A 27,423-nucleotide genomic window follows, 5' to 3' on the forward strand; every position below is an offset into this window, starting at 1 on the left:
AAGAAGACAGTTTTTCAAAGTCCTCTTCTGAAGAGAAGAATACCGGGTACAGGTTTCCGGCAGTGCTCCAGTCCCAAACACTGGAGATACCAGCGATGTGGGTCAGTCACAGAGATGGGCCGAGCACAGCCACCGCACTTCTTAAATCCCGTCTGCAGGAGTGACATCGACAGGAAGACCACCTTGGCAAAATCAAAGTCGGAGGCCAAGGTGGTACAACAGGCCCTGCCGGGCCGAACCCGTAACAGAGAAAAAAAAGAGATTTTTTTTTTTACACCAAAGGTAAACTAAATGAAATAAAAAAGAAAAATAACATGAAAATGACTGAAAAGTCACTGATGCAAGAGCTGGAAGGCAAAAACGTTTTCAATGACCACTGAAACGAGTCTTCTTAGCTCTGCGGAAACTAAGAAACTGAGGGACCACGTTCCTACATCGGGTGGGAAGGAATTCGCGCATGCGCAGTACGGGCTATCATGAACTTTCCAAAGATTTAAAGTGGCAATGCACTTTTAAAGTGGTCCGTGCCGGGGCTCCGTTGTAGAGAGTTGCGCGGGGACAGAAATCCCACCCGTCCCCACCCATCCCCGTGAGGATTCCCACCCGTCCCTGCGAGAAATCCCTCCGTCCCCACCCGTCCTCGTGAGGCATCCCCTCCGTCCCCGCCCGTCCCCGCGAGGAATCCCCTACATCCCCGCCCATCCCTATAAACTACAGAAATAGTTATTTCATTTAATTATGCTACTGAATTAAAGGCTCTGGTAGAAACCCATTTAAAAATAAGCAAAAAGACTTTATTAATTTGGAAATATTAATTGGGAAGAATACATACTTTGTAAACGGGTTTCTACCAGAGCCTCTAATGTTTATAAATTTTTATCAACACAACTAATATACTACTTTATCCTTAAGCAAAAAAAAAAATAATAATAATTTTTTTCCTACCTTTGTTGCCTGGTTTCTGCTTTCTTCATGTTCTCATTCAATTCCTTCCATCCACTGCCTCTCTTCTCTGTGTCTTCCATTTGCTCTGTTACTGTGCCTCTCCCTTTCTCCCCCCTCCCAAATTGGTCTGGCACCCATCTTTTTCCCTCCGCTCCCCCCATAGTCTGGCACCTCTGTCTTCTTCCCTGCCAGCGTCTTCTCCCCATTCCCTCTTCCCCATTTCCTTTCAGTGTCCTTCTCCCCCACCATCTTCCCCATGTCCTGTCAGGCAGCATCCTTCTCCCCCCTCTGCCTTCCCCATGTCCTTTCAGCGTCCTTCTCCCCCCTCTGTCTTCCCCATGTCCTTTCAGCGGCTTTCTCCCCCCTCTGTCTTTCCCATGTTCTTTCAGCGGCCTTCTCCCCCCCTGTTTTCCCCATGTCCTTTCAGCGGCCTTCTCCACCCCTGTTTTCCCCATGTCCTTTCAGTGGCATTCTCCACCCCTTTGTCTTCCCCAGTGCTTTCAGGGTCCTTCTCCCCCCTCTGTCTTCCCCATGTGCTTTCAGCATCCTTCCCCCCCCTCCTCCCGTTTACCCCATGTCCTTTCAGCGTTCTTCTCCACCCCTTTGTCTTCCCCAGTGCTTTCAGGGTCCTTCTCCCCCCTCTGTCTTCCCCATGTGCTTTCAGCATCCTTCCCCCCCTCCTCCCGTTTACCCCATGTCCTTTCAGCGTTCTTCTCCACCCCTTTGTCTTCCCCAGTGCTTTCAGTGGCCTTCTCCCCCCTTAAGCGTCTTTTCTTCTCCACTCCACCTTTCCTCCCTCCCTGCCCCTTACCTTTGTTGCGCTTTCGCACCCGACCGACAACAGAACAGGCCCGGTCGGACAAATCTCCCTGTCCTGTAGCCGCGAATCTAAATTACCTTCTTACAGCAGCTGGAGTAGTGAAGCTGCTGTAAGAGGTAATTTAGATTTGCGGCTACAGGGCAGGGAGATTTGTCGGCCGGGCCTGTTGTCGGTCGATCGGGGGACCTGACCGGCTGTGCACATTCTCCGGGGTGGACCGCCCCCTCCCCCCTCTTTCGTACGCCATTGCCTTCTTCCTACCTGCCCTGCCGCACACAGCCGACCGGAAGTCTTCCTGATGTCAGCGCTGACATCGGAGGAAGGGAGGGCTTTGCTTAAGCCCTCCCTCCGACGTCAGCGCTGACATCGGGAAGACTTCCGTTCGGCTGTGTGCTGCGACAGGGCAGGTAAGGAGGAGGAGACTACCCTCGCGGCTCGAGTGCACTGCGATCCAACCCCACAGGAACCCCGCAACCCTTGGAGGCGTCCCCACGGGATCCCCGTGACCCTATGGGGCGTCCCCACGGGATCCCCGTGACCCTAGGGGGCGTCCCCACAGGATACCCGTGACCTAAAGGGGGAACCCGCGGGATCCCCGCGGGTCCCGCGGGATTCCCGTCATCCCCGTGCAGCTCTCTACTCCGTTGGTGACATCATCCATGTGTGAGAATATGCTACTTGCTTGTTCTGGGATAACCATTGCGTCCACTCACATTTGAGAAAACAAAACATTGGTTCCTGGAGCCAGTAATTATCAATTTATAAAATATATTTTGCAGAATCTGAAAAGTTTCATGTTTGAGATTGATACAAAGTAGAAGTGGAGTGGAGGAGTAGCCTAGTGGTTTGTGCAGTAACCCGAGAACCTGGGAAATAGGGTTTGATTCCTACTGGGCAAGTCAATTAACCCTCCAGTACAGGAGTGCCCAAAAGATCGATCGTGATCGACCAGTAGATCGCAAGGGCAACATGAGTCGATCGCGGAGACTCGCATTGCCTTTGCGTTCTCCCTGTTTCCCTGACACCGCAAAAGCCAGGCGCGTGCAGCCACTGCACAAGCGCCGGGCCCACAAGCCTTCCCCCCCCATGTCAATTCTGAAGTCGGAGAGGAAGTTCCAGGCTAGCCAATTGCTGTCTGGCTGGTCCGGAACTTCATAGAAACATAGATGAGGCAGAAAAGGGCTACAGCCCATCAAGTCTGCCCACTCTGCTTACCCACCCCCTGTCTATGCCCTAATGACCCAATTTCCTTATCTTGACCCTCGTAGGGATCCCACATGGTTATCCCATTTATTCTTAAAGTCTGGCACGCTGTCTGCCTCGATCACCTGCACTGAAAGCTTGTTCCAATGATCAACCACTCTCTCTGTGAAGAAATACTTTCTGGTGTCGCCATGAAATTTTCCGCCCCTGAGTTTGAGCGGGTGCCCTCTTGTGGCCGAGGGTCCCTTGAGAAAGAAAATATCATCTTCCACTTCGACACGTCCCGTGAGGTACTTAAATGTTTCAAGTCAGAATTGACGTCGGAGGGGAAGGCTTGTGGGCCTGGCGCTTGTGTAGTGGCTGCAAGGGCCTGGCTTTTGCAGCGTCGGGGAAGCAGGGAGGCGGCGGTTGCTGGAGGGGGGAGAGAGAGAGAAAAATAAAGAAAGACAGAAAGAAAGAAGAGAAGGGAGAGAGAACGAAAGGAAGACAGAAAGGGGGTAGGGAGAGATAAAGAAAGACAAAGAAAGAAGGGGGGCAGACAGAGAGAGAGAGAGAGACAAAGAAAGGGGAGGGGGTAGGCAGAGAGGAAGAAAAAGTTGGGCGAGGGAATGGAGTGTGTTGGGTGGCAGGGGGCAGGCAGGGAGAGAGGAAGAAAAAGATGGACTCATGGAGGGATTGAGAGAGATGTTGGTTGGGTAATGGAATCAGGTCTGGAGGATAGGAAGCATGCAGGAGGCAGAAAGAAGGGAATAAATATTGGATGTACAGTCAGAAGGAAGTAAAACCAGAGACTCATGAAATCACCAGACAACAAAGGTAGGAAAAATGATTTTATTTTCAATTTAGTGATCAAAATGTGTCCTTTTGAGAATTTATATCTGCTGTTTATATTTTGAACTAAAGCCCCCTTTTACTAAACCGTGAAAGCGTTTTTTAGCGCAGTGAGCCTATGAGCATCGGGAGCAGCATAGGGCATTCAGCGCAGCTCCCTGCGCTAAAAACGCTATCATGGTTTAGTATTTTTGTATAGTATAGTTGTTACTGAGGTGACATTGCATATTTTAAAGTCATCTGTCTTGATCTCTTTGGGGGAAAAAAACCCCAAATATAAATTATAACTAAAATTTTCTCTGCATACAGTGTGCTTTGTGTTTTTTTTTAATTTTATTGTTGGTAGATCATTTTGACTTGGTCATTTTAAAAATAGCTCGCAAGCCAAAAAAGTCTGGGCACCCCTGCTCCAGTACATGTATATAATATGTAAACCACTTTGCTTGTAGCTACAGAAAGGCAGTAAATCTCATCCCCTCTTTCTATGCACAGACCAAGAAACGAATCAAATTATGAGTGTTATCAATGAAGTTTAAACTGCTCTGGCTCAGATGCACTAAAGCCAGTGATCATCACGAAACCTGTTTTGACAGCTTTAGCAACGATTGTATTTGCCAACCTGATGCACAAAACAGCTCACTGCGTGTTTTTTCCCCTCGATCACCAATTTTCTGAGCCGGCTGTGTAAATTGGCTAAAACCCCATGCAAACTAACCAAGCTATTGATGTACTAACATCGCTTAGCTATGCACAAAAAAAAGCAAGGGTTTTAATGATGCAAAAAACAACCTGACAGGTCTAGCTGTGTTACCGACAGATTTGCCTGGTTTGTTTTGTTTGGGTTTTTGGGTTTTTTTGGAAGGGGGGGTCATTTTTTTTTTATGGTTAAGATATTTTGCGTGTGTTACACACGTAGAATCTCTCTCCCATTAAAAAAATATGAAAAAAGCCCCTTAAACCCCAATGATGGCCCTCCCCAATGAAAGCAGCACTAGGAATCTCCCCCCTCCCCTACCCCGCACTAGCATAAATTAGCAGAAGGGTTGCCCATTCCCTCCTGCCATGCCTCCCCCACCCCCACATGAGAAAAAAATGGCAGGAGGGATGCCCACTCCCTCTTGCCAAAGGCCCACCCCTGCACCAGGCACCCCTACCCAAACATCCCCTAATCTCCCCCTCCCCCCACAAAAAGGCAGAAGGGATGCCCACTCTTTCCTACCACCAAAGGTCCCCCAGGCCACAGGGGGAGGGGTACTTGACATGGCAGGAGGGAATGGGAATCCCTCCTCCCATTTATTTCTCACATGGGGGGGACGGCATGGTAAGAGGGAATGGGCATTCCTCCTGCCGATTTTCGCTAGCACGGGGGGATCCCAGTGCCGCATTTGTCGGGGGTTGTCAGGAAGGGCCGTTATCGATGGGGGGTTCTTCTTTCTTTTAATGGGGCAGATATTGTGCATGTGTACTACAAAAAAAAAAAATATATATATATATATATATATTTCCTGCCCCGAACAGCTGAGTGCCAGGAGGCTGCTTTAGCGACTTCCCCTGCCTCTCAGCTATTCAGGCACGTCCTGCGGCTCTGCGCATGTGTGAGAGCCACTCTCACAGCGATCAATCGGACGTGAGAAACAGGAATTACAATGAATCATGTGAATCATTTGCATGCAAACTTTTTAGTGCATCAATAGCTCTTTTTGAATCGGCCAAAAATCGGATTGGAGCAGAACCACACGGTCTCTAACCAATCCTCTTTAGTGCATCGAGCCCTCTGTTTGAAAGGCATTCCTAAATTTCACATACAATTTGGTTTAATTACTCCAGTGGCTCTTTTAAATCTCTTCCACTATCTAACAAATGCAGAAGTCAGTAAATCATTTCACTTACTTATGTGGTCAATTGCCCCTGCACAAAACTTTCCATAGAATTTTTTGGCCCCAAGTCCCCGCAAGTCAGTGATGGTGAACGGCCATAAATGCAACACATTGTTTCTGGAGAATGCATCTCTCTTCTCAACGATGACCACTTTGGCGCCAAGGAGGCCCATATCAATAGCAGTGCGAAGGCCACAGGGTCCTGCACCTATAATTAGACACTACCAACACCAGCAAAGAATAAGTGTACATATATACATTACTTTAACATGGAAAGATTAGGCTCTTTCTTGTAAATAGAAATGGTAGTCTTCACCAGTGGGAAAAACCCTCATCAACCGTTTTGTTTTCATGCTCTATCTCCCATCATTCTCCACCTCCGCAGTCGGTACCAAAGCTTCCAGCGAGTTCTAGAATGAAACATAAGAGAGGGGTGCGGGGAAACTCCCCGAAACCATGAAAGTCTGTTCTGTTCCAAATACAAACATTAAAGAACAATGCTTGTAAACCAGTACTAACTGAAACAAGGTGGAAACAAAAGGAGCCACCTATCTGTGTACCACCTGCATCAATAGATCTATTGCTCAGTATTTAACATGAGCTTTTTATGAATGAATTCCTCTCCATTCCTGACCCTATCAGGCAAGAGACAAACAAGACATCTGACTAAGCTGGCATGTTTGAAACAGAAAGCAGGCTAGTATACTTGTGATAGGGTGTGCACCAAGATTATCATTCCTGTTTACAAGAAAGAAGATAAGCAAGATAAGAACCTAATCTTTCCTTCCTGTGCAACAGGACTGCTAGTCTTTACCAGCAGGACATATCAGGTTCCTAGGATGGGACAGATGAGCCTGCTGCCAGCACGGAGGAATCAAATGTGGTATCCAACCCAGCTGCGACACTCAGCCTGTAAAACTTAGTAAACATGTGGAAGTTAGATCAAATGGCCACCCTGCAAATCTCTGCAGGAGACATTGCTCTACACTCTGCCAATGATGATGCAACGCTGCGAGTGGAGTGCGCCTTCAGTGTCACTGGAGACTGCTTTCCGCTTCCAATATAGGCAGAAGATATGGCCATCCTAATCCATCTGGATATAGTCACTTTAGATGCCAATCTTCCCCGAGATGCCACATTTCTAAGGATGCAAAGGTGTTCAGACAGCCGAAACTCGGTGACCGCCAGATAATGAAGAAAATTCTTTGTACATTCAGAAAGTTCAACGTTCAATCTGCTTTCTTCACTCCCATAGGTGTAAAGGCTGGGAAGTGCACCTCTTGGTTTATGTGAAAAAATGGATACAACCTTCGGAAGAGAAGGAACAATTTGAATCAAGACACTAGCCTCTGAAATTCAAAGAATGGGTTACCTGCATGACAGGGCCTACAGTTCAGACATTCTTCTTGCTGACATTATAGCTACTAAGAAAACTGTCTTGACTGTGAGATCTATCAGGGACACCTTTTTCAAAGACTCATACGGGGTCTTTGCAAGGGCTCGCAAAACCAAATGAAGAACCCAAAATGGAAAGGGCTGGCACACTGGAGGATGAAGACGTAAGGCTCCCTTCAAAAATCTGGAAACATCTGGATTGATACCAACATGCGCTTTATGAACTGTGCTCTGAACAGGAAAAGTCCAGCTATCAGTAACTTGAGAGAGCCAACCGCCATGCCTTTCTTCAGACCTTCCTGCAGGATGTCTAGCAACACCAGTGTAGTCACCAGGTCTGAGCAATTTTTGCACCAATTTCAGAAACACTTCCAGGCTTTTACGTAGGCCACTAATGTGAACTGCTTCTTAGACCTCAGGAGCATGGCAATAACCTCAGTTGAACAGCCTTTACAGCCTAAGGCAGGCTTCAAACTCAAAAGCCAAAACGCTCCAGATCCTCCAGGAAAATACGACCCTGTGAGAGAAGATTCGGATGACAAGGAAGCCTGAGAACCTTGTCCTTCTGCAGACTTACTAAGTTTGCATACCAGGGTCGCCTCAGCCAATCTGGAGCTACCAGGATCACTCGACCTGGGTGCTTTCTGACCAGACGAAGCATTCTGCCAATCACTGGCCATGGGGGGAAACACATAGAGAAGCTACTTCGTAGACCAGGCTTGGACCAGAGCGTCCAGCCCGGCGCTTCTGGGCTCGTACCTTTGAAGAATTGAGCTGCCTTTATGTTAGAAGATAAGGCCATGAGGTCAAACATCAGGTGCCCCCAGCACCTGAATATGCTATCAAAGGCCCTCTGAGAGAGATCACTTTTCAGAATCCAAGGTTTGCCGACTTAGAAAGTCCACCTGCACATTATCCACCCCAGCTAAGTAAGCCACCAAGATGGCAAAGAGATGGGCTTCTGCCCACCGAAACAGCAAGCGAGTCTCCAAGCTCAGCAGTGCACTCCTGGTGCCTGCTTGCTTTTTTACAGAAGCTACTGCAGTTGCATTGACTGAGAAGACTTGGACTGCCTTTTCTTCCAGGGTGCTGGCCAGGGCAAGCTAACCATATCACTCTCAGCTCCAAGTGGTTGACTGACCACTTCCTCTGAGATGGGAATCACTGCCCTTGCAGTGGACATCCTTCACAATGAGTTCCTCAGCCAAACAGACTGTCATCCATTGTCAGAACAGTCCACTGGGTTATACATAGTGTCATTCTCCTGGTCAAGGAGTGTGGCTTTAGCACCCAGTCCAGACTGCTCCATGCCTTGCCTGACCACGGCAGCGGGTGTCCAGGGCATACAATTGCGGAGAACACCTTGAAAGGAGCAAATCTGAAGTGTGCTCTTGCCCAGGGCACCATATCTATTGCAGCTACCATGGATCCCAGCAGTTGAAGATACTGCCAAGATGTGGGGACCAGCAGGCGACAAATTTCCCAAATTTGTCTTACAGGCTTTATTTTGCATGCTTCCAGGAGGAAGATCCTGTTCTGTGCCATCTCAAAATGATTTCCAAGGTATTCCAGGTACTGAGTCGGGATCAAGTGACTTTTTCTGACGTTGACTACCCAGTCCAGGGTCCATAAGAGTAGGACCACTCGATCCACCGCTGTTGCTCCCTCATCTCATAAGGGTGCTCTTATGAGCCAATTGCCCATGTAAGGATGCATCTGAATTCCCATCTTGCAAAGGTGAGCTGCCACCATAACCATCAATCGTGGGGCTGTTGCTAGGCCAAAGGAAAGAGCAGAGAATTGGAAATGCAGGTCCTGAATATGGAACCTTAAGATCTTTCTGTGAGCTGGAAAGATGGGACTATGCAAGTATGCCTCTATTAGATTCAGAAAGGAAAGGTATTCCCCCAATGCAAGTGAGGCAATGACAGACCACATCGTTTCCATGTGGAAGCGGAGAATCTTGAGGGCGGAACTGAGTGACTTTAGATCCAGAATCGGTCTCCAGTCTTCTCTTTTGGACACAATGAAGTATACTCATATCTGCCCAAGCTCCATTCTCCTTGAGGTAGAAACATAGAAACATAGAAAGATGACGGCAGAAAAGGGCCAAGGCCCATCAAGTCTGCCCACTCTATAGACCCTCCCCTTAATATTAGCCAATGTTCTACCCTGATCCACTTAGGGATCCCACATGGGCGTCCCATTTATTCTTAAAATCTGGCACGCTGCTGGCCTCGATTACCTGTACTGGAAGCTTGTTCCATTGATCAATCACTCGCTCCGTGAAGAAATACTTCCTGGTGTCGCCGTGAAATTTTCCGCCCTTGAGTTTGAGCGGGTGCCCCCTTGTGGTTGAGGGGCCTCTGAGAAGGAAAATGTTATCTTCCACTTCTATACGTCCGGTGATGTATTTAAACGTCTCAATCATGTCTCCCCTCTCCCTGCGTTCCTCGAGAGTGTAGAGCTGCAAACTGTTTAGTCTTGCTTCGTACGAGAGACCTTTAAGCCCTGAGACCATTCTGGTGGCCATCCTTTGGACCGACTCGACCCTCTGCATGTCCTTGCGATAATGTGGATTCCAGAATTGCACCCAGTATTCCAGATGAGGTCTCACCATGGTCCTGTATAATGGCATTATGACTGCAGGCTTTCTGCTGACGAAACTTCTACGGATGCAACCCAGCATCTGTCTTGCCCTTGATGAAGCCTTCTCCACCTGATTGGCAGATTTCATGTCTGCGCTGATGATTACTCCTAAATCTCGTTCTGCTGAAGTCCTGGTCAAGGTCTCCCCGTTCAAGGTATAAGTTCTGCACGGGTTTCTGCTACCCAGGTGCATGACCTTACACTTTCCAGCATTGAAGCCCAGCTGCCAGGTTGAGGACCAGCTTTCCAATGTACGTAGGTCCTGCGCCATACTATCTTGTAGCTTGCCCTCGCTTACCATATTACATAGTTTGGCGTCGTCGGCGAATAATGTTACTTTACCATGTAGCCCTTGAGTCAGATCTCTGTGATTCCTAGGGCAATAAGCCTCTAAACCTTTGCCCTACATCTAGGCGATATTTTCCAGCTTCCCTGCAGGAGAAGTGAGAAAGGTCTGGGAGGGGCCGGTAGAATTCTAGATTGTACCCCTCCTGAATGACCTCCAGCACTCACTGATCTGAAGAGATCTGTATCCAAACCTGCCAGTACTCTACCAACCTGCACCCCCACACTCAATGGCTGCTGTCCTGGTGCCATTGCTGTTTCTTGGAAGCCGCAGATGAATGAGATCCGGAGGTTTGGGGGGGATGCCTGGTGCTACCAAACCTTTGTCTCTGACCCTTGAATGTCCTCTGACTGGAGCCATGAAAATCTGCCCTACTCGACCCCCTTGCATTCTAAGGTCTGCTACCTAGTAAAGATGTCACCTTATGATCCACCACACTAGCCATGAGATCATCCAGGTCCTTGCCAAAAAGCAACTGACCTTGAAATGGTAGTTTGCTCAGTGTCGCCTAGGAGGCAGAATCTCCTGCCCACTGCCTAATCCAGAGCATTCTACAGGCAAAGATGGCCTAAATAAAGACCTTGCTCAGGACCCTGAAAAAAGTCATAAAAAGCATCTGCAACATAATCAACCCTCTCCAAGAGAAACTGGGGATTAACATTGCTGTCTGGATCCAGAGCCCAGCTTAGCCATGTGACATGCCCAGACAATATAAGATGCTCTCACTTCCGCTTTCAGTCCCAGTGCAGCAGCCTCAAATTGTCTTTTGAGGACAAAGTCTATCCTGCAGTCCCTGTGTATCCTTGATGAATACTCCTCCTTCACTAGAAAGTGAAATGCGTTTCGTAACCAGCAAATCCAGTTTAGGCATAGCAAATCACTACTGGAACACAGCATCCATCAGGTAGAGCTTAGCCATGGACTTAGCTATCCCCAAGGGCCCTTCAGGAACATCCCAGTGATCTGTTAACACCTTAGTGATCTCTGGATGCAAGGGGAAACAGGCATTCTGTTCCTTGGTGTTCCTCATATGCAAGCACTGAGCCATGGAGGCTTGAGGCCGCTCCAACTTTAATTTCTGGAGCACCTCTGCATTTAAACCTTGTAGGCCGGAGGGTTTAAACAACTTTTGTACCCTCGGGTTATCTCCAAGATCTAGGGCTGCCACTTGATTGTGGTCAGCACCCCCCACACACACAGACGCACACACAAATTAGGATGCTGAATCTCCAAGAGCGGAGGGCACAAAATGAGAAATTAAAGGCATAGACTCTGAACCTTTGTCCTCAAGAGTCCACCAGAGATTGGGGCCCCTTGACATCTACATGGCTTCTGGGGGTGGACTCTGTACCTTTCTCTGAAAACCTAGCGCTAGCTCTGCTGAGGCTCCCACATGTTAGGTTGGCTTTTGAAACTTGCTTCATGCATCATGTACATGAATTTGGGAGTGAACTGCCCAAGTTACCCAGAGGGTCCTAGCAGGGTCTCCTGCACTGGCTTCTGTGGCTGTGCTTCGCTGGGGACACCCATTCCTCTTTCTCTGGCTCCTGCTGGAATTTCTGGTCCAGAAAAAGCTCCACCAGAAGCATAAGAGGAGGCGAAGCCCAAAGCTCCCACTCCCCTCCCCATACGCCGAATGGCACATGAAACAATGGCCCCTCCAGATAGACATCTGCTGCAAATTTGGCATGAATCCAAAGGATCTCCACCTGAGTTCATCTATACTGGGTTTGTCAAAAATAAGGGGCATTGAGACAGATAGAGACTTTTAAAACAAAAACAGGAAATCCAAGATGGCCACTGCAATCATGCTTCTGGCACGTAAAACGGCCCATGGAGAAAAAATAAAAACTTAAAAAATGCAGGGAAGGGGTTTTGGGAAGTAGGGACCTGATCCCTAACCCCAGAAACTGTTAAAATGACTTTTAAGCCCCCCCCCACCCGATTTTTCCCATAGACTGTAATAGCCTTACTCACTTTGTCATGCTTCTGGGCTGAAGCTGCAGGAACTCAATTTCCCAGTCCTGTCCCCGCGAGTTTTGTCACTGTTCCCATCCCTGTAAATTCTGCCTTAACCGCACAAGCCTTGAACACTTATGATTGTAAAGTGTTCGAGGTTTGTGCAGTTGAGGACAGAGCTTGCAGGAATGGGGCAGGGACAGGAAAAGAACTCACGGAGATGGAACGGGAAAATGAGTTCCCGCGGGGACGGGGAAAAATTTGTCCCTGTGTCATTCTCTACTTCTGATCAAAGGTGAGAGAAGATTTCTGCCTCAGACAAGCCTGGAGTCCAACATATGGCTCGTTTCTTTAGACTGCTATCCAGTTCTCAACATTCAACTGGACCGTCAGACCTCCACTAGAACCTTGCGAGTCATGGGGGGAGGAACACAGTTGGCCCCGATTCTGGATAAAACTACCATGGGAATCACTCAGTTTGCGCTCAAGCCCACTATGGACAGAACCTGGGGTGAGTCACTCAAGACCACTGCGGATGAACCTAGAGCAAGATTGCTTCCAAGCTACGGAACCTGAGCTCTGAGAACTACTGATGCAGACGGGTCACATAGGAATCATGCAAAGCATGTGTCTGTGGGCTTCAGACCTCAGCCCTGAGAGTCTGTATCTTCTTGCAGCCAGAGATGCCCTGGGGCAGGGCTTCCCAATTCCGGTCCTCAAGATCTACTGGCTGGCCAGGTTTTCAGGATATCTACAATGAATATGCATGAAACAGATTTGCCTGTACTGCCTTCTTGGTATGCAAATCTCTCTCATGCATGTTCATTGTGGATATCCTAAAAACCTGGCCTGCCAGGAGATCTCAAGGACTGGAATTGGGCAGCCCTGCCCTGGGGTGACCAGGATCCTCTGCAGCACTAAAAGCCTCCAACCAGATCATAAAAAATGATAAAAATTAAACTTGAGCAGAACAGACAGGCTTGTAGAGAGTAAGTGAGGAGGGTGGAGCTCATCCCAGAGTGATGGGAGATGGAGAATGAAAACAAAACAGTGGACTAACCAACAACCCTCGTGGCTGATGAGGATTTTACCTACTGGTCATGACTACCAGTCCTGTTGCACAAGAAATGGAAATAATCCCCTGTGACATTCCAACCAATGTCTATACTTCACCATTAGCCATCAGTACAGCATTAGCTATCAGTACAGGTGTTATCCAGGGACAGCAGGCAGATATTCTCACATGTGGGTGACGTCATCCAAGGAGCACTGATGTGGACAGCTGCAAAAGCACCCTTGCTTTAAGAACTTTAGAAAATTTGTGACTGACCACACTGCACATGCACAAGCAGGGCCAGCGTTAGGGGGGGTGCAAACAGGGAAGTTGCCCTGGGCCCCCGTGAGCTGGCATATCCTCCTACTTCTAAGTGTGCTGGTCCTACGTCGTCTTCACCACTGCTCACATTTGTGCTGGCTGCGGCAGCAATTCTGATTCTCAAACGCAGCCTGCGGCCTTCCTCCCCGCATTCCTTATGCCGCGTTCCACCCCGAATGACGCAACTTCCTTTTTCTGTCTGGACAGACAGCATGGCACAAGGAACGCAGGGAGGGAGGCCGCAGGCTGTGTTTGAGAGTCATATTTGTTGCCACAGCCAGCACAGCATTCCCCTGTAACAAAAATGCGAGTGGAGGTGAAGGGGGAGGATGTGCCATGCCAGGAAGCCCCCAGAACTGGGTGTTTTTGTTGAGATATATATATATATTTTTTAAAGAATAATGGGTTTCAAAGATGTGCCAGGTGGGGAGTGAAAGGGAAGGATTTCTAGGGCCAGAAACATGGGGGAACTAGAGATAGAGATGGTTGGCAATGGTCTGGAGGGATAGAAAAGAATAGTAGTTGGACGTGGGGTGATGTGAAGGAAAGGGGAATGAGATACTTGAAGGGAAGACAGAAAGAGAAAGGCAGAGATGGTGGACCTGAGGGTGGTGTAGAGCAGGGGTGTCAAACTCAAATCACATAAGGGGCCGAAATCTAAAACACAGGCTAAGTCGTGGGCTGGATTTTTTATTAAGATACTTGCCACCCTCCTTTACTGATGCGCAGTGTGGGCCCCAGCGCCGGTGGCGGCTCCAATGCTCATCGGATCAATCACCGGTGCCAAAACCCACGCAGCGCGCCAGCAAAGGAAGGGGTTAGTCTTAGAAGTATAGGGATGCAACCTCTCCAACCCCACGCTGGCTACAAAATAAATAAATAAAAACTTTTCCTCTCTTTTAGGTCCTAATTCACTCTTGCTGTCTAACACCAGCTTTGGCAGGATACACATTTCAAATCTGACATATTATAATCACAAAATAGAAAATAAAATTTTTTTCTACCTTTGGTGTCTGGTCATTTTGCTTTTGGTCCCAGTTTCTCTTTCTGTTTTTGTCTATCTTCTAATTCTCTTTCCAGTGTCTGCTGCCCATTTTTTTCTCCTCTTCTCTCTTGCTCGAGTCCCTGTCTCCAACATATTGATTTTTCCCTTTCAACTTTTCTCCTTTTTTCTTTTCTGCCTCTGTCCACTCAAATCTTGCCCTCTTCTCATCCTTCTCCTTTTAAAATTTTCAGCTACCTATCAATTTTCCATCTTCTCATTCTATAGCTCTCCTTTTTCCCAACTCACTCCTTTCCCAGCCTCCTATTTCCTTCTATCTCTACTCCTCTCTCCTCTTGGTCCAACATTTTGCTCCATCTCTTTTCTGTTGTTCTTCTTCCCTCCCCCCTTAATGCTGAACAATGAGATGGAAGGAACAAAAAAAAAAAAAAGATGCTGCATCTCTCTCTCCCTTCCACCCCAGTCCTAACATTTCTCCAACCCCTTCCATCTCCAGATTCAATTTCTCTCCCTTTCTCTTCCCAACTGCCCCCATCCTATCTCTCCCCCTGTCTGCCTGCCTCCATCCCCCCAGATCCACAATTTCTTCCTTTCTCCTCCCAACTGTTCTCCCTTCAAGTATCTTTTTCCCTCTTTCTCCACCCAACTGTTCTCCCTTCAAGTATCTTTTTCCCTCTTTCTCCACACTACCCCAGGTCCAACATCTCTCCCTTCATCTCGCTCTCTTCATAGCCCATCATGCCTTTCCTTCCGGCGCCGGTCCGATGTTGCTGCCGGGCCAGAGAATCTGCCGGCATCGGCAATTCGGGAGTGCTGTGCATGGCTCCTCCTCCTTTTTGCCTGCCGCGGTCTGTCTCCAATGATGCGCAATTTCCTGTTTCCTCCTGGGTGGACCGCAACAGGTGGAGGGCAGGAGGGGGAGCCACGAACAGCACTGCCGAGTCGCTGCCTAGGCCAGCGGACTTTCTGGCGGCATGGAGGGGAGGATCAGAAGGGCTCAGAAGGGGAAGATCGAGAACATTGCCACGGGCCTTGTGTTTGACACATGTGGTGTAGAGGGAGGGAGGGAGATGTATAGAATAGGAGAATAGGATAGTTGGAAAGGGAGATATACGGCATGGGAGGGCAGTTGGGAAGAGAATTGGTCTTGGGGATGGAAAGAGGGAGGGAAAAATGTTAGGTCTGGGAGTTGGAAGGGAAACAGATGCAACATCTTTTTTCCCTCTTTCTTTCCCTCCCTCCCTCAAGGAGGGAGAAAAGAGAGGGTGAGATGTTGGAGGGAGGGAGGGGGGAAAAGAAGATGGTAGGGGAAGGAGAGAAAGGGACAGGGAGATATAGCCTGACGAGAGAGGCAGGACGATTCTGGAAGTGGTGCGCCACATGGAAGAGGTCAAAAAGCGGATGATAAGATGAATGAGAACACTGAGTACAGTGGTAGAAATATGGTAATGGGGAGTAAATAGAGGGAAATAGGAGGCTGGGAAAGGAGTGAGATGGGAAATGGAAGAGCTACAGAATGAGAAGAGGTGAAAAATTCATAAGCAGATGAAAATGTAAATAGAAGGGTGAGAAAGAAGGTGAGATTTGAGTGGACAGAGGCAGGAAAGAAAAAAAAAGGGAGGAAAGCTGAAAGGGCAAAATCAGTATGTCGGAGACAGGCATAGTGAAGGAATGGAGCAAGAGGGAAGAGGAGAAAAAAGTGGACAGTAGACACTGGAAAGAGAATTAGTAGAAGATAGACAAAAGCAGAAATAAAAACTGGGACCAAGATGATGGAAAAATAGAATGTCCAGACAAGGTAGAAAAGTGTATTTTATTTTGAATTTATTAACTGGAATATGCTGGCTTTGAGATGTGTGCATCACAAATATACTTGTATTATATTCAGTGGCATAGCCACACAACTATTTTTTGGAGGGGGGGCTGGAGCCCAAAATGGGTGGCTGGGCACCAAACTTTCTCCTCACCTGAACGCAAAATATAAATACTTGAGCTGGTGGGGATCCCCAAGCCCAGCCAACTAAATATTTTCTCTAACAGACTAGCAACCAGAAATCTCCAAGCTTTGCAGCTAGTGACTGTATCCTCAAGTTGCCACTGTTTTCATGCATTCATGAAAGCCTAGGGGGTGGGGAGGCAGCATCAGCAGTTCAGAAATACTATTGCAAGCTGCAGAACTTGGAAAGTTCTGGTCTCTGGACCTGAGGAGCTGTTCATCAGCTGGTGAGGCTTGGGGATTCCCACCAGCTACAGCAAGGGAGATATTCATTTTGAGGGGGGCCTAAGCTTAAAGTAGGTTAGCCCCCTCTCGTGGTTATGCCACCAAGTCTGTGTGTTCTGTGTGAAGAAGTCATTTAAAATTGTTTTATACGTATATGGTAGTAATGGTGGGTATGGAAATTGGGAGAGGGGTCTCCTCCTTAACTTCTGCCCTGGGCTCCAGCATGTCTAAAACCAGCCCTGTGCGCGAGTGCCTTCCCGTCCGATGTAGGCGTACTTCTCCTCAGTTCAGATAGCCAGCTAAGAAGCCAACCAGGAGAGGTGGGTGGGTTGTGAGAATATCTGCCTGCTGTCCCTAGATAACACCTGTTATGGTAAGTAACTGTGCTTTATCCCAGGACAAGCAGGCAGCATATTCTCACATGTGGGTGACCTCCAAGCTAACAAGAATGGGATAGTAGGAGTGTTAGCCTTGTAGAAAATCAAATTTGAAAAACTGAGAGGCCGAAAGATGCATCCCATCTGGACAAAAGTTCCAGACAATAATGAAAAGTGAAAGATATGAATAGAGGAGAAAAATAGCAGCTTCATCAATTCTGTCAAATCGAATAGACTGAGAAAAAAATAATGAAGCTGCCAAACTCGAACTGTGAAGGGCTGTGACTCGATTTTCTAATTGCAGGCCAACCTGAATATAACAAAACAAGATGCATGCAGCCAACTTGTTGTATATTAATCCCCTAGAAACAGGATGCCCCAACTTGTTAATGTCAAAAGAGAAACAAAGTTGTAGAGATGATCTGTATGATGTAGTCTTCTCCTAGATTAGAATAAGACTTGGAAAAAATACTGGTAGCACAATTGATTGATTGGAATAAAAATCAGTGATAATCTATGAACAAAAGTTTGGATTTAGTGACAACCATTGATAAGAACTTTGGATGAGGGTGAAGCACAATGTTGTCATGGAAGGAACGCTGTAAAAAGTGGATTCGCTACCTATGGTTCAAATCCATTGACTCGTCTGTCAGACATGCAAGAGATGAGAAAGAGAACTGTTCAAGTAGGAAAATGGAAGGCATTGATTCAAATGTAAACTTCCATAACTGGACAAGAACTATATTGAGATTCCATACCACTGAGAGGTGGTTATAGATTGAAAAGATGTTTCACAAATCTAGGAATGAGAGGATGAGCAGAAAATAGATGTATCATCCAGTGGCCGATGAAAGGCAGTAATATTACGAAGACGGACTCTAATAAAAGTGAGTTTGAGACTAGAATCCAACAAATGGAAGAGAGAAGTCAAAATCAGAGATAAAACCCAGAGATGACTTCAGATCCTAATGATGAATAAGACACTATGGAATGGCTGGTGTTCTGGAAGCTGTTAATATCAATGTAACAGGCTGAGAGAAATGAGGAACAAGTGAAATCAGCCTGAGAAATACCAAACTGTCAGGAGCTAAAGCTGAAGATTGGAATGTAGACTGAACCTTGACTCTGCGTAAGAATAGATGGAAAGATTGGCAGAGATATTGGCATCAACTAAGTTGAAAAAGAAAGAAAATCAAGGTCATCTGAACCACCGAGAAGCTACCCGAATCATGGTGGCAATCTCCCACTTGAGATGGACAAGCATCCGAAAAGAAGAGGAAGACTGGACAAATCTGAAACTTCTAGCCCACAGAAAGTATCATCGCTTTCGGCCATTTGGCCTAGCATAAGCACCCAGAGTATTCACAAAATGTTTAGTTGTAGTGGCTGCAACACTTCGCTCTTACTGCTTTCATGTATTCCCTTATCTTATATTGATTACTGGTTAATCAGGGCATTGTCGAACCCTGGACATGACTGTACTCTGTACAGTCTGGGAGGTACAGGGTCTAGGGAGGTCTAGGGGATCCAATTTCTGAGGAGTTTTTGCGCGTTCAGCAGCAAACTTGTTTTGAAAGAGCATACGCTCTTTTTCTCTTTAGTGTTTCAATATCAATGACATTGTTAAAAAGGCAATAATCAGTTGTTACTTTCCAATTTCTTTCACAATAATATCATTCAGACTCCTGAGGCAGGCTACAGGGCTAAAACACATATGTGTCGAGTCCAAATATATATAATAAAGAAATTGAGCACTTAAGGTCGCCTTCACAGTTTTTCTTGTCATTCTACCTTGAGAAGGTAGCATCTCTTGTTTCTTCATGGTGGTGGAGCTGGGTCAAAAGAAAGGCTTTATGAATAGGTGTGGTGGGATAAATTCAAGTCATAATTCTCAATACCTTGTGGAGGTGTTGAAGATCTTCTAGCTCAAGGATCTCAAAGTCCCTCTTTGAGGGCCGCAATCCAGTCGGGTTTTCAGGATTTCCCCAATGAATATGCATTGAAAGCAGTGCATGCACATAGATCTCATGCATATTCACTGGGGAAATCCTGAAAACCTGACTGGATTGCAGCCCTCAAGGAGGGACTTTGAGAACCCTGTTCTAGCTGATAGATGCTGGGATGAGCGTCAACATGAAGAGGAATGTCAGATGTGTCAATGATGTGAGCATCTAGAAGTACTCCTAGTGTCGACAGTGCCGGTCCAACCTCGAGTGCAAAGATAAGCTCTGATGCCTCGATGCTCCAGTTTTGATTGGCATCGGAGGGGAGTGTGTGACCTGGTCCTTGAGGAGTGATGCTCAGGCTTGACCAGTACTGGTGGTGTCACAATGGTGGCATGAGCTGCCTGTGCCTGCAGCACAGAAGCCAACTCCCTCTGCAGTAACTCTCGAATCTGCTCCTGGATCAACAGCACTGGTACCATGGTGGTCATCATCAGTACACTAGTTGCCAGAGGGCATCTAGGCATTGGTGACCTTGATGAAGAGGCATGCCTTTGCAGGGACAGAGAGCAAGTTTCTTGGTGTCAACACTTAGAGTGCACCTAAGAAGACTCCGATACTCATTGGAGAGGGGAAGTATGTTTGTTATTCTTAGCTTTCTTACTAAGCGTCCCCCATGGAGGCAAAGGAGACGAAGCCGACATCAAGTGGGGTGTTGGTGCTGGCTTCAATGCCGATATAGCTTCATTGTCTTCCTTGATGCTCTCGATGATGAACCAAAGAGTTTTTTGTACTGGAGTGCCTAGCCTTCACGGATTCTTTTGTAACTGGCGGCAGTGTTTACAAAACACCACCCAGTAGTCAAGGCCTAGACTCTGAAGGCACCATTTGTGCAGGTCAATGGCTGAAATGGTCCTGTTGCACAGAGTGCACCACTTAAATCCCTTGGAAGGCTTGGACATCAAGAGAAAAACCGGCCAGTGTTCTCCCTAGGGCCTTTTAGCCGGGCGCTCCACCCGGCTAATTTAAATGACCGCTCGGCTGTCATTCAATCGCGAATCCTGCTGCTGCCGCCACTGCTCAACATATTTTTTTTTTAAACCCTCTCACTGGCTTGTAGATTTCACGCCTTAGCACATAGCGAACTCATGCTCCGGGGCTCTAACGTGTGCGTGCCGGCTTCCCTTTTCTTCCCTCCGAAACCAGAAGTTATGTCCCGGGGGGGGGGGGGGGGGGGAGAGAAGAGAAGGGAAGCCAGCATGCACATGTTAGAGCCCCAGAGCATGAGTTCACTACGGGCTAAGGCAGGAGATAGGTCAGTGATGGAGGGAAGCTTACAATTTGCTGCTCTTGCTGCCGGGTCCTGCCTACATTCTGTTTCCACGAAGGCAGGACCCGGCAGTACTTCTCTATAACATCGCTTCTTAGTTTTATTAAGTGGTGCAGTGAGGGGTCATCGGCTGTGGTTACCACAGCCAGCACTTTACATCTTATCACCTCATTCTTTTATTATTTATTTTTTCTCATGGTTCTTTATACTAAGCAGCTCTGGCACTAACAGTACTACAGGTGCCTTATGCTACTTTCACTACCACTTGAGGTCAGGTTCGGCATTTTATCATGGTTTGGGTTTTTTATTTCGTTTTTCACCAGTATTTTCATTTATTTATTAAAGCAGCCTTTTTTGACAGCCCAATGCCCCTCCCCCTATCAGTGTGCATCCAATCCACTGCCAACACTTTTTTGGCGCCTCTTTCAACGGATCAAATATCATAGCCTCACTATCGCGTGCTCACATTTATTCTGCTTACAAGTTTATCTCATCAGCGCACAGACCTTTTTGGTAAGTCTATTTCCCCCCCCCCCTTTTTTTTTACTTTCATGAGTGCTGCGGTTTTATTCTTTGGTTTTAATAGAAGCTCATTTGAACAGTAATTTAGATCTTTCCCAGGTTTCACTTTTCATCTACCCAATCGGCTTGTCTTTGAGCTACTATCGGCTTATGTTTTCAAGATACACTCTGTATTATCAGCTGTTCATTTCCCATACGTTTACTTTTGACCTATTTAGGTCTATATAGTCTAGACATACTGTTTGTAATCAGCCGTCATTTTAAGTATGTATATGCCCTATTTTAGTTGGGGGTTTGTTTGTTTTTTTTAGTTCTTTTAGCATTCTATTTAATTTATTCTGAGTTTGGTGGTACACATTATTTATTCTTTTCTATGACATGTTCGCATTGCAATTTTACTCAAAAGTCGAAATAGGTGTCCATATTTCCATTCAAATTTCATCACGGTGCTCTGGTTTTGACTCCAGTATTTATCACTTCCGTCCACCAGGTCTGGCTATCCGTTACCGTATCATATTTTAAAGACTCACTCGTTATAATTAGCAGTGATCCACACATCTCTTCATAATGGACATGTCTGATTTTAGTGTTTGAATCTTAGTACTATGGGTTTGGTCTTTTCTGGTTTTCTTTCTATAGTTTGCTTTTCATCTGGAATCTTTTGAGTTTAGAATTACTGTACATTTTATGACATATTTTTGTGGTTATAATTGTATGACATGTCTAAATCGATCAAGTTATCCATTCTTTTTATTATTTTTTTTGTCCCCTCATACAGTGGCAGACCGCCCCGGGTGCCAGCCCTAGGGATCCGGAACCTTCCGAGCTGCTCTAAATGGCCCCCATGGCTACTCCTGAAATTTTCTATAATATAATCACATGTTCAATGAGTTACGTTGCTTTTGCATTGACCACATTAGAGAAAATGTCAACAACAGATCCCACCGTTTGTTACAAGCTGAACAGTTCTGGATTCACCTTCTGAATAGTGAGGAACCTGTGGGCTTAAATCAAAGACTGGACTGGAGTGCTTTTTATTGACACTTTTTTCTGATGTTTTCACTTTTATTTTGTTTTAATGTCACTTGTCTTACATGATCTCTATCTATTTTTGAGTTTTGTTTTCCTCCAAAGAGGTTTTGCTCACATATTACACACTGTTAATACATACACGGTTTATTAAGTTGAGTTTGATCAGACACTACATTTCCCATGGATCTGCATTTTTGTCCTGCCCCTTCAGTGACTCATTGACATACAGCTTAGTCTAGTGAATAGCGTCTGTGATGACGTACTTCCTGTGCTCATGTCTCACTATCAGGATCATTCAAATTGAGTGTCACCTTGTGGGAGCCATATCAGGAGCAAGAGGCGGTTTGGCGTCCTGTTCTGAAAGGTATGTCCTCTGTATGCTATGCTATGCGGATTTTAATTTGTCTGGGACACATCAAAAAGAGACTTTTAATTATTTACATTCTTTTCTTTTGTGCTCCTAGAAACCTGATCGGTGGGGATACACCCTGAGGAAGCATGAATTTGTGAAACACTGGCCACCGTTGGTGTACCAATCAGTGAAGATAAGTGGAATAATTCTTCTATTATTTAATTTTCGTTGGCACATTACAGCACAGCATAAGACTTTATCACATAATGAAGGTTTTTTGCCAGTGAGGTGAACGCTCGACCACCTCTTTGAGCCGTTTTGGTAAGGTGGGAGGGCCCTTTCTGAGGCTTTTTCCTTCATTTTTTGGATTGAGTTAGGTCTATGCTGTTCCTGTCTTACATTTTTGGACATCTTCACATTCAGTGTTGAAAGTGTTTACTCTAACATATGCTAAGTATGCCACTGCCTTCATAGTTTATGTTTATATCTAATCCACAAGCCTGCTTTTAGGACCTACAATTTCACTTCTCATGTTATCTTATCCATTCTTTTTATTATACAACTGCCCAGATAAGCATCATTCTTTGACGTGCTTGGTGTTTGAAAACTAACGGCAACAGTGTTTTTCCCCAGAAATTCTTTCCAGCCATGAAAAACATTTGCTGCATTTAGTATGCCACAAAAAACATTTGCTCCATTTAGTGTTGCGGAGTTAAAAAAAGTTTGAGAGACGCTGCTCTATACCATTTGAAAGAGGGCAAATATCTAATTATTCACTTCTAGAATTGGATACTTCTTAAATTTAATAAAAATATTATGGCAAAAGTGTCAAACCTTAAAAAAGGAAGTCATATTGAGCACTGGAAATTAACTAATAATAATTAACTAATACAAATAGTACACATTTAGGGCTCCTTTTACTAAGCTGCGATAGCAGTTTTAGCACACGCAGAATTGCTGCCCACACTAGACACTAACACCAGCATTGAGCTGGCGTTAGTTCTAGCCGCGTAGTGCTGGTTTAGCGTGCGCGGCAATTCTGCGCGCGCTAAAAACGCTATCGCAGCTTAGTAAAAGAGCCCTTAATTTTCCCCACCACCAAATTTCCCCATCCTGCCCCACCCGACTACTTTTTCATGCCACCCGGCTGGAAAATATTTCTGGGGAGAACACTGCCAGCAATGCAAAGTCGAAGGACTCAATGGTCCAATGGGTGGTCGAGTAGAAGATGTACGGAAAAAGGTTTGATGCCCCCGACCTAAAAACAGGCTCCACGGGGCCAGAAGGCCCAAAAAGGAGAAAAATTATGAAGTTATGAAAAGAAAAACAAAATACTAAATAAAATAAACTCAGAAAGTCACAAAAAGGTAACAGCTGTGGAGAATCCCAAACACATGGCTTCTCAGCTCTATGGAAAACTGAGAAATGATGGTCTTGCAAGCTGTTGTCAGGCGGGAAGGCACCAGCAAATGAACTGTATGGGCAGTCTCGAGAATTCTGAAGTTTAAAGTGACAGTACACTTTTGCACTGTCCGTACTGGGGCTCCTTGAATGACGTCACCGATCTGTGAGAATATGCTGCCTGCTTGTCCTGGGATAAAAGTTTTTCCACATGTAAAGCCTATTTCACACATAGAAAAGGATTTTTATAAAATTGTGGAACTGTATACATGTGTAGAAACTACACTCATGAAATATGTATCTCCATCTTTATATGATCTGTACATGTGCATTCTTCAGGGTCACAGTCTGGGCTGAGTGGAGGCCTGCAACAGTGCATAGCATCTCTGGAGCACCAGAAGAGTTATGGAGTGGACAGCAGCTAAATGCAAAAGGAGGGAGGTACTGGGAAAGACCAGAAGATGAGATGCTAGACCCTGGAGTTGAGGAATAGGGAAAGGGGATTCTGGTCAAGGGCAAACAAGAGAGACACTAGACCTCAGGGGAAGGAGAACAATAAGTTATACACGTCATCACATTTTCTCATTATTTAAGCTTAAAAGTGTGTCTTACATATGAGGATGACCTACACATGAATATCTTTAGTAAAATCATGTGCTTGCATTTGTTTGCTATTGGGTCTGGATTTGGGAGCCTATTTTATAAAGTCACATAACAAGGTGTCTATGTGGCTATTTCTGTATGCCAGGGGTTCTCAACTCAGTCCTCAGGACATATCTAACCAGTCAGGTTTTCAGGATACCCACAATGAATATGCATGACAGACATCTATATAGTATTGAAGAAGCACATGCAAATTTATAGAAACAAACATGATGGCAGATAAAGGCCAAACGGCCCATCCGCAGTAATCATTCTCTCTTCCTCTTTCTAAGAGATCCAACGTGCCTATCCCACACCTTCTTGAATTCAGACACAGTTTTTGTCAACACCAACTCTTCTGGGAGACTGTTATCTCATGGATATTCATTTTGGATAGCCTGAAATCCTCACTGGCTAGATGTGTCCTGAGGACTGGGTAGAGAACTAAGCATATATATACTTTATTCAATTTTTAGACTATTTCTTTAGTATAGCCATCTAAGGCAGTATAAAAATGATACTTCGATTTAGCCACTCTTTTAACACAAAGCAACTCACCTTAGTATTGGAGCAGACTTTGCCTTTCTTGTAGTCTTTGTGGCAACCCCTTTTGTCAAGCTTGGACCAGAGAGCTTTGGCCTTCCAATAGTTGAGCTTAGACTTGAGCTTATGGTAAAATGAGCGATAGTCTTTGGGTTTCAGATCCAGGTAATCACAGAGCTCTTGGAAACTTTTTAGGGTCCCTTTACAAGTTGTGGCCTGAACAAACTTGTCAAAGAGAATGTGTGCCTGATTTACTTTTGCATTAACTCTCTCCTCCATGCTCCAAATTAAGTGGCGAGGGTCTTGGGGAATTGAGTGACAGCCGAGATCTTACGATCTGCTGTGAATCTCCAAAACTAGCCCACAAACATTGTTAACCTATAAAAAGAAAGAAACACTGATGCATTTTAAATATTCAAAAAGGTTTTTACATTTCTCCCTCCATATTCGCTGTGATAGAGGATTAACAAAACCGCAAATACTGAAAAACCGCAAATAATTTTTTTATATGTTATTTGCTGTTTTCTATTACAAACCATCATGAATATGGTGAAACCGTGAATAACATGGTAGGAGACCTGGCCTGTTTCTGAAGGAGAGGCAAAACACAGTGAACAAAGTGCTGGGAATTAGCGATTTTCTCTGTAAAAGCTTGGAATCAGTGATTTCTCTATGCAAGCTGATGTAATTTGGAGGGAGGAGCCAGCAAGCTAAAAACCGTGAATAATCGAAACCGTGAATGCTGAAACCGCAAATACGGAGGGAAAAGTGTAGATTAAACTCTTAGCAGCAGCAATGGTTTATCAAGCTTTCTAATCAAGGCCAATCTTCTTGGAGCAACACAATAAGAAAGAGTATCAGGGATTAAAGTGTTACAAAAATGCAAAAAAAATCCTCCTATTATCTCTCCCACCCAAGACAGAAGAAATTAAAACAGAATCCCATCAGAAATGGAGCTGCAAACAGTCAGAATGTGCAGAGGAAATGTTGAAATGAGGAGGCCCTGTTGAACTGGATTGAGCCTGCCTCTTTTTTTCCTTTTTCCCCTTACATTTTCATTTATTTTACAAATTGTTTTGATAATTGTGTCACTACTTTCACTTTTGTGGACTATTTAATTCTTCTCCTCACTGCCATTTTTTCTTTTGTTGGTGTGCACCACTGAGTCAGCTGTTATTGTGTTGGCGTTTTTGTTTCATTTCCACCTTTTTTTGTCTTTTTTTTTTTTTGGGGGGGGGGGTCATAGCCTTTGTGGTAGATCACAGATAACCTTTTGGACATCTGTGTGTGTTAGCTGAGTTTCCTTTGGTTTCCTGACTTAATATTTTATAACTTTATTTCCTCATCGTTGTTTTATATCTCTTCTTAAAGGTCATTCAAATTTGGGTTTAATGCTGCAGCATATTGCTTTTGTGGCACACTGCTCATTTTTTTGTTAAGTGACATTACTTTCAACTATAATTTCCAAATTCTTCAGTATTGTTTTTTTACACTTACGGCCTCTTTTACAAAGCCATGCTAGCGGCTGCCACGCGGCAACAGCCATGAAGCCCTTTAAATCTCTATGAGCTTCAGGGCCATTAGCGCGGCTTTGTAAAAGAGGTCATTAGTCTTGTCAATAAAGTTGTTTTAATTATATAACCTCTTTTACTTCTGTGGTCTATTTAAGCTGTCTTCCTACTGCCACTTTCTCTTCTACTGGCGTGCACTACTGAGCATCAGCTGTGTTTGTGCTGGCGTCTTGGTAAGTTTTACTTTTCTTTTTGGTCACAGTCTTTGTGATGAGTGAAACTTTAGTTTTAAGTTATATATTTCTGTGGGGTTTCGGTTTTTGCTTACTCCCATTAAAAATATTTTTTTATTTTTGATATCTATTTGTTGCTTATTGTTGTTTTTCTTTCAAATCACTATTACTACATGTTTAACTCTACTGTATAGGCACACTGCTCATTCAGATTTATTTTCTGTCCATGTCTTTTTATGATTTGTTTAATACCATGTCATTGTTCTGATATACTCCTTCCCCCTCACCTTCTCCTCCACACCCTTTTTTGGCGTACATAAAAGTGTGCTTTTTGTCTTGCCAATAAAGTTGTCTTAACTATATCACCTCTTTTACTACCGTGGTCTATTTAAACTTTCTTTCGACTGCCATGTTCTCTTCCTTTGGCGTGCACTACTGAGCATTAGCTGTGTTTATGCCAGCGTCTTTTCCCCCTTTTTTTGTTATAGTTTTTATGGTGAGTCATATTATGGTATATAGTTTTATGGTATATATTTCTGTGCATTAGTGGTTTATGTTTACTTCCGATTTTAATATATCTTATCTTTTATTTTTTTTTTATTTCCACTCAAAGCACTGTTATTACGTGTTTAAAACTGCAGACACACTACTGTACATTGTGGCATGCCGCAGCAGCTCATTTAGATTTATTTTCTGTCCATGTCTTCTTTGTTTTATAATAGAGTTGAAACCATGTTAGTGTTGCGATTTTAGTTTATGATTGACCATTCTTCCCACCCACCCCTCCCCCCTTTTTATCTCACATCTTTTGGGGGGGGCACACCAAGAGTATCAGTTGCCATTTTGTTGGCGTTCATGAGTTTTCTGTTTTAAATCAGTTTATAATCTTTTGAAATGATTAATACTGTAATCA

The 27,423-nt window shown here is 45.2% G+C and overlaps 1 protein-coding gene across 17 annotated transcripts in view; it reads right to left on the reverse strand.

Moving 5' to 3' along the window:
* The window catches only part of MICAL3 (microtubule associated monooxygenase, calponin and LIM domain containing 3), a 711,269-nt gene that overhangs the window by 578,292 nt on the left and 105,554 nt on the right, over nt 1–27,423 (reverse strand). For all 17 annotated transcript variants that reach the window (XM_033950898.1, XM_033950894.1, XM_033950891.1 and 14 more), the window contains 2 exons: nt 24,782–25,144; nt 5,690–5,897 (listed from right to left, as the gene is read on the reverse strand). In XM_033950898.1, the coding sequence (XP_033806789.1) occupies nt 5,690–5,897; nt 24,782–25,045 (472 nt within the window). In that variant the 5' untranslated portion in view covers nt 25,046–25,144. The remainder of the gene's footprint in view (nt 1–5,689; nt 5,898–24,781; nt 25,145–27,423) is intronic.

This window comes from Geotrypetes seraphini, chromosome 7, assembly GCF_902459505.1.
Source record: "Geotrypetes seraphini chromosome 7, aGeoSer1.1, whole genome shotgun sequence".
Taxonomy (NCBI): Eukaryota; Metazoa; Chordata; class Amphibia; order Gymnophiona; family Dermophiidae; genus Geotrypetes; species Geotrypetes seraphini.